At 45.4% G+C, this 7,975-nt stretch overlaps 1 protein-coding gene across 1 annotated transcript; it reads left to right on the top strand.

The window, feature by feature from the left end:
• The first annotated feature begins 1,579 nt into the window (after nucleotides 1-1,579).
• On the top strand, nucleotides 1,580-7,656 carry LOC139575034 (high choriolytic enzyme 1-like). The gene is made up of 9 exons (XM_071399961.1): nucleotides 1,580-1,744; nucleotides 1,848-1,887; nucleotides 2,062-2,139; nucleotides 2,228-2,380; nucleotides 5,830-5,947; nucleotides 6,118-6,296; nucleotides 6,710-6,791; nucleotides 6,958-7,082; nucleotides 7,348-7,656. The coding sequence occupies exons 1-9, from the start codon at nucleotides 1,676-1,678 to the stop codon at nucleotides 7,359-7,361; spliced, it is 858 nt and encodes a 285-aa protein (XP_071256062.1). The 5' UTR covers nucleotides 1,580-1,675; the 3' UTR covers nucleotides 7,362-7,656.
• The last annotated feature ends 319 nt before the right edge of the window (nucleotides 7,657-7,975 follow it).

Genomic DNA, 7,975 nt, shown 5'->3' with positions numbered 1-7,975 from the left:
CTGGGAGGGTTATGGCCCGGAGGAGAGGTGCTGGGTTCCTGCTAAAGACATCTTGGACCCAGCACTCATCGCCAATTTCCTCCGCCGTCAGCCAGGTATGTGCCCAGGTTGGACACCGAGTGGCGTCCTGGGGGGTGGGGGGGGTACTACTGTCACGCCCTGATCTGTTTCAGCCGACCCTGTGATTGTCTCCACCCTCTCCAGGTGTCGCTTATTTTCCCCAGTGTATTTATCCCTGTTTCCTTTCTCTCTGTGCCAGTTCGTCTTGTATGTTTAGTCAAGTCAACCAGCGTGTTTTCCCTGTACTCCTTTTCTACTGTCTTTTGCTAGTCTTCCTGGTTTTGACCACTGCCTGACCATCCTGCCTGCCCTTCGGTATCTATTGGACTCTGAACTGGTTTTGACCTTTTGCCTGTACACAACCATTCTCTTGCCTACCCCTTTTTGGATTAATAAACATGGTAAGACTTCAACCATTTGCCTCCTGGGTCTCGCCTTGATAAACTGTTTTAATTTAGATTTCATGTGATCTTTAATGCATCTTCTGTATTTTATTTGATACTTGATTTACCTTTGTACAAGATCAAGAGCATCTCGGGACAGTTACTGTCTGTGTTTTGTCTGGAAGAGTTTCTTCATGTGGGTGTGCAATGACACCAACATTGTGCAAATAACTGAAGACATTCACTTACATCTTGTAAAAAAAAAAAATGTCTCTCACATGGTAGAGGTTTGATATGATGACAACATAATGTGCTATCTTTTTCATTCTGTGTTAACAAACTCCCATGGTCAGATAACATGCCTTTTCAAGCGTAAAACATAACCTCCTAACATGATGCAACAGTTTCCATGAAAACAATACAAGAACAAAGCAAAACCTCAAGGGTAGTATGTCATAACATAAACCACCTTTTGGGAGTTTGCTTAACAGTCTCGACCTGCCAAAGGCCATCTGCATCTGTGATGTCTGCATAATGTTCACTGATACCTATGTATCCTGCAAATGGACTGCAATAGAGTTTGTATATGATGTTAATAACCAAGTTCTTAAGTGACTATACAATGAGACCCCATTATTTGATTTTGAAAACGTGTGTGTATATATAGCTGCCAGTAAAACAGGATCAAAATATTTGTAATCACATACAATGGCCAACTTCACTGCATCAAAACTACATCAGCATCCTCGGGAACTCTGGTTCTTCTGTCCAAGTCCAAATATCAGACATGGGGCATATGGAATGCCCACCTGAGAAATCAGGTAGGTTACTATTCTGTCCTCTTATAAGTAAAAACAAATAAATACACATCTCATTAATGTGTGACCTGGGTGCACTTATTCCTTTACGCAAGCACAAATTTAGTTTTCAATATTTGAGTTCAGTGACATCCGTACAATATTGTACAGTTGTATAGTATTTTATAAATTACCAATGACATGTAGGCGTATGCAATATTATCAGTTTCCTTTGTACATCATAAAACCACACTCCCCAATGTTTGAGAATTTTTTTTTGAAGCAAGACTTTGGTTGACTTGGATAACATCTGCTGCTTTTTTGCAATTTACCCATATTCTGAGGAACGACAGCATCTGTCAGCCTACAGTATATAAACTGCACGTCTATCATGTTCACAACAGACTGATCCTAGGCATCCTGCAGTCATTCACCATGGCACCTGTCTTTGTGCTGACCATTTTCATCGCTGTTCTCTGCTCAGCTCAGGGCCGATCTACAGGGGTAAGTGTCTATCTGAGACTATTGGGGAAAAGCTGTGCATGATGCTGAATTATGTGGGTTTTAAACAAATTAGAATATTTTTCCTTCTGCTCTTGCCATACAGAAAGCTTCATTTGAAAGGAGTGAAGAGGTCTTGGAAATTGGTACGCTAATCCTGTCTTTATAAACATTAAAATAATAATGTTAATAAACACAAACAGAAAACATCTAAATATCATGTTCGTTGTTATAATGTAAATGACATATGTTATCTTATTATAATATGAGTTATTAGGGACACCGTTGCATTTAAGCTAATCTTTTATCCCTTTCCACAGACAGCACCAGCATCAACAGCATTGAGCAGGATGAATTTTCTGCTTCAACGCTCATTGAGAAGGCCAACAGAAATCTTGGTAAGGCAGCCTGTACATTCCTACTCTATATTTAATGACATCATGACTGAAAATGAGATAATAACCTTCACTTGGTGTTGTATTCTAGGACAAAGACTTGACGAGCCACTAGTCATGTTTGGGGACATTGCGGTAGATACTGGGTTCATGAACGCTGACCCCTGCACATCTCAAAGCTGCAAGTGGGAGAAGTACTCTGATGGGAATGTTTACGTGCCCTATGTGATCTCTAAAGAATACTGTAAGTATTTTGTTCTCTGAAATGATTTTATGTTGAACCTAATGGTTTGGTTGTAACGGCTGTCGCTTTCCTCATCCTCAGATGAGGTGAGGAGAGAAGGATCTTCGGACCAAAATGCGGAGTCAGGGAAATATGCCATCTTTATTTTTAATACGAAAACTGATGACACGAAAACAAACACTTTACAAAACTTACAAAATAACAAAACGACGTAGAACGAAACCTGAACATAAACTCACATCACTAAACGTAAACTTACGGACAGGAACGTTACATCAAACACACGAACAGCCAAACAGCCCCGAAAGTGAAAATACATCGACAACGACGAAGACATCACTGGAGACAATCACCCACAAACAAACAGTGAGAATGCCCTACCTAAATATGACTCTTGATTAGAGGAAAACGCAAACCACCTGCCTCTAATCAAGAGCCATACCAGGCAAACCAAAACCAACATAGAAACGAATAACATAGACTGCCCACCCAAAACACATGCCCTGACCAAAAACACATAAAAACAACATAAAACAGGTCAGGACTGTTACAGTACCCCCCCCTCAAGATGCGCACGCCGGGCGCACAAGCACAAAGTCCAGGGGAGGGTCCGGGTGGGCAGTTGACCACGGTGGTGGTTCCGGCTCAGGACGCTGTCCCCATACCACCATAGTCACTCCCCTCTTCTGTCTACCCCTTCTAATGACCACCTTAACACTACCTTCCCCTAAATAAACAGCTAGCACCGGGACAAGGGGCAGCACCGGGACAAGGGGTAGCACCGGGACAAGGGGCAGCACCAGAACAAGGGGCAGCACCAGGATAAGGACCAGCACCGGAATAAGGGGCAGCACCGGGACAAGGGGCAGCACCGGGACAAGGGGCAGCACCGGGACAAGGGGCAACACCGGGACAAGGGGCAGCACCGGGACAAGGGGCAACACCGGGACAAGGGGCAGATCCCGGCTGAAGGACTCTGGCAGGTCCTGTTTGGACGGCTCTGGCAGGTCCATGCAGGCTGACGGCTCTCGACGCTCATGGCAGACTGACGGCTCTCTACGCTCATGGCAGGCTGACGGCTCTCGACGCTCATGGCAGGCTGACGGCTCTCGACGCTCATGGCAGGCTGACGGCTCTCGACGCTCATGGCAGGCTGACGGCTCTCGACGCTCATGGCGCTCTGACGGCTCTGGCTGCTCATGGCTCACTGACGGCTCTGGCTGCTCATGGCTCACTGACGGCTCTTGCTGCTCATGGCTCACTGACGGCTCTGGCTGCTCATGGCTCGCTGACGGCTCTGGCTGCTCATGGCTCGCTGGCGGCTCTGGCAGATCCTGTCTGATTGGCGGCTCTGGCAGATCCTGTCTGGTTGGCGGCTCTGGCAGATCCTGTCTGGTTGGCGGCTCTGGCAGATCCTGTCTGGTTGGCGGCTCTGGCAGATCCTGTCTGGCGGGCGGCTCTGGCAGATCCTGTCTGGCGGGCGGCTCTAGCGGCTCCTGTCTGGCTGACGGCTCTAGCGGCTCCTGTCTGGCGGATGGCTCTGTAGGCTCATGGCAGACGGGCGGCTTTGCAGGCTCATGGCAGACGGGCGGCTTTGCAGGCTCCTGGCAGACGGATGGCTCAGATGGCGCTGGGGAGACGGATGGCTCAGATGGCGCTGGGGAGACGGATGGCTCAGATGGCGCTGGGGAGACGGATGGCTCAGATGGCGCTGGGGAGACGGATGGCTCAGATGGCGCTGGGGAGACGGATGGCTCTGGCCGGATACGGCGCACTGTAGACCTGGTGCGTGGTGCCGGAACTGGAGGCACCGGGCTAATGATAAGCACCTTCCTACTAGTGCGTGGAGCAGGGACAGGGCACACTGAACTCTCAAAGCGTACTCTATACCTGGTGCGTGGTACCGGCACTGGTGGCACCTGGCTGAGGGCACGCACCTCAGGACTAGTACGGGGAGAAGTGACAGTGTGTACAGGACTTAGGAGACGCACAGGTGGCTTAGTGCGTGGGGCCGGAACTGGAGGCACTGAACTGGATACACGCACTATAGGGAGAGTGCGTGGAGGAGGAACAGGGCTCTGGAAATGCACTGGTAGCCTAGTGCGTAATGTAGGCACTGTAGGTACTAGGCTGGGGCGGGGAGGTGGCGCCGGAAATACCGGACCGTGCAGGCGTACTGGCTCTCTTGAGCATTGAGCTTGCCCAACCTTACCTGGTTGAATACTCCCGGTTGCCCGACCAGTGCGGGGAGGTGGAATAACCCGCACCGGGCTATGTAGGCGAACCGGGGAAACCATGCGTAAGGCAGGTGCCATGTATGCCGGCCCGAGGAGACGCACTGGAGACCAGACGCGTTGAGCCGGCCTCATGACACCTGGCTCAATACTCAATCTAGCCCTACCAGTGCGGGGAGGTGGAATAACCCGCACTGGGCTATGCACTCGTACAGGAGACACCGTGCGCTCTACTGCGTAACACGGCGCCTGCCCGTACTCCCGCTCTCCACGGTAAGCCTGGGAAGTGGGCGCAGGTCTCCTACCTGCCCTTGGCCCACTACCCTTTAGCCCCCCCCCCAAGAAATTTTTGGGAGTTACTCACGGGCTTTTCGGGCTTCCGTGCAAGACGTGTCCCCTCATAATTCCGGTTTCGAGCTTGATTCTCCGGCTTCCATCCACGTCTCCTAGCTGCCTCCTTAAACCACCGCTCCTGGGCTGTGGCTGCCTCACTCTTCTCACGAGAGCAGCGATATTCTCCAGTTTGCGCCCAGGGTCCTCTACCAGACAGGATCTCCTCCCAAGTCCAAAAGTCCTTGTTGCTCCGTCGAGCATTCCCATACCGCTTGGTCACATTTTGTTGGTGGGTGATTCTGTAACGGCTGTCGCTTTCCTCATCCTCAGATGAGGTGAGGAGAGAAGGATCTTCGGACCAAAATGCGGAGTCAGGGAAATATGCCATCTTTATTTTTAATACGAAAACTGATGACACGAAAACAAACACTTTACAAAACTTACAAAATAACAAAACGACGTAGAACGAAACCTGAACATAAACTCACATCACTAAACGTAAACTTACGGACAGGAACGTTACATCAAACACACGAACAGCCAAACAGCCCCGAAAGTGAAAATACATCGACAACGACGAAGACATCACTGGAGACAATCACCCACAAACAAACAGTGAGAATGCCCTACCTAAATATGACTCTTGATTAGAGGAAAACGCAAACCACCTGCCTCTAATCAAGAGCCATACCAGGCAAACCAAAACCAACATAGAAACGAATAACATAGACTGCCCACCCAAAACACATGCCCTGACCAAAAACACATAAAAACAACATAAAACAGGTCAGGACTGTTACATTGGTTTAGCTACACTATATGAGTATGTGTGTGTGCGTGTGTGTACTGAGTTTCTGACTTTCTTATTGCTCCATTGAGCAGCGCCCCAGGAAATGTCCGTTATTGAAGGTGGGCTGCATACCTTTGCTGCATCAACCTGCGTCCGATTCTTTCCCCGAACCAATCAGAGGGACTTTGTGGACATCCAGTCTAAGTTAGGGTATGACCACTGCATATTATATTACTAGGCCTGTTATACTTGTCTTCTGCCACTCTTATTTACTTAGTATTTACTTGACAATTTACTTGACTGTTATTGCTACATAAAAAGAATACTTTATCACTTTCAGAAATGACCTTGATGTCTTCCCTATACACTCTTGTTTGCAGCTGTTACTCGTATGTTGGTCGCCAGGGCAATAGTCAGGTGGTGTCTCTGAGTAGGAACGGATGTGTCAAGCTGTCTGTGGTGCAGCATGAACTGCTGCATGCCTTGGGCTTTAACCACGAGCATTCACGCAGTGACCGTGACAGCCATGTTAAAATCCTGACTGAGAACATTATTCCTGGTTAGTGCTCTCTACATCCATAGATGTTGGCTTTATAATATATATATATATATATATTTGGAAATAATTTAATTGGGAAATAATAAATACTATTTTGTACAATATATGTAAATATTATTCCTGCCCATGTTGAGTAAGACATATTAGTAACATTTTTTAAATATTAATGGAAAAGCCTTGTTAAACTATTTATAGAGGACTACTATTTGATTATAATAGTACAGTACATTAATATTTCATTATTTGTAGATATGTAGAAACATTGACAAGGATTTATAAGCATTATAAGCTTTACAATAATAAGCATTTACAACGATCATAATAATATGGAAAGCATTTATTTATAAGCGTGACTTCTTCATGAAAGTTATTATACTGTGTAAGAATGATTTATCATCGATTTTCCATCCTAGGAAAGGAATCCAATTTCAAAAAGATCAACACGAATAACCTGGGGACTCCATATGACTACAATTCTGTCATGCAATACACTAGGTAGGATGAGGGAATTAATATAAAGGTTTTCTTTACTACAATAACAGCTGTAAAATGACATGGCCAAAATAAGATAAATAATTTCCCCTTTCATAGTCTACTCATGTCATCCTCTAATTTCAATTGATAGCGTGAGAGCTTTCTGCCATATGTTGTCTGGTTCCAGGTTTGCCTTCTCCAGGAACAAACAGCCCACCATTCTTCCAATCCCTGACAATGATGTAGTTATTGGCAGGGCAACTGAGATGAGCCCCAATGATATTCTGCGGATCAATCGTCTTTACAACTGCAGTAAGTGATTTTCTATGACCTGTTGATCATAACTGTGAAGAATAAGAGTTGTGATTATTGTACCTGCCCGTAAGCTTCACCCCATCGTTGCTCAATCAATTTGAGATATTTGGGAAGTTAATTGAATTTAGTGATATTCTGTTTTATACTGTTATAAATGGGTGTACAGATTATTTTTTAAAGCCTTGAGCACCATCAACTCAAAAGGCAGAAATACAGCATGTCAATTCTAATAATATTTTATTTTTCCATTCTCTTTTATTAGGAAAGTTGGACTGATGGTCACTCTGACAGTGTTGGACTGATTTGAGAAGTGCGATGGTAGAGTGTCTGCTGACGATTGTAACTGCAGTTATAGCTTGCTTTTCAACTTTGAACATGAATTTAAGAAACAAATGATATTTTATGCTGATAGAATGAATTGAGATGCAGATAACATTTTTGTTGTTCAAGTATATCTTTACGTCCGTATATCAGATCTGTTATGGCTTATCATAGATAGAACATTGGTATGGCAAAGCAACGTACTGTGGTCTACTGAAACATTATCACAATAAACATGTGTAGCAACGTGTATTTGATAGCCTGTTCTACGTTTGTTATGGTTCATTTTTCTGGTTGCAAAGGGTACATTGATGGTGTTTATCATATAATGCGCACAGGTGGGCAAGTGGATTAGTGGGTAAAACTAAAACCTTTTGTCTTTTTTTAGGGGAGTTAACAAGGCTATCTCACCAAAGCCTACAGTAATAACACATGTCCCAACTCCCACACGCACAGAATATCCTGTATTATAATAGGATAAACAGTAATAACACATGTCCCAACTCCCACACGCACAGAATATCCTGTATTATAATAGGATACAGCAAATGTAACATTCTGTTACTTTT

This window comes from Salvelinus alpinus, chromosome 5 (assembly GCF_045679555.1).
Source record: "Salvelinus alpinus chromosome 5, SLU_Salpinus.1, whole genome shotgun sequence".
NCBI lineage: Eukaryota > Metazoa > Chordata > Actinopteri > Salmoniformes > Salmonidae > Salvelinus > Salvelinus alpinus.
The sequence above is the reverse complement of the archived record's forward strand: the minus strand, read 5'-3'. Positions and strand labels throughout refer to the sequence as shown.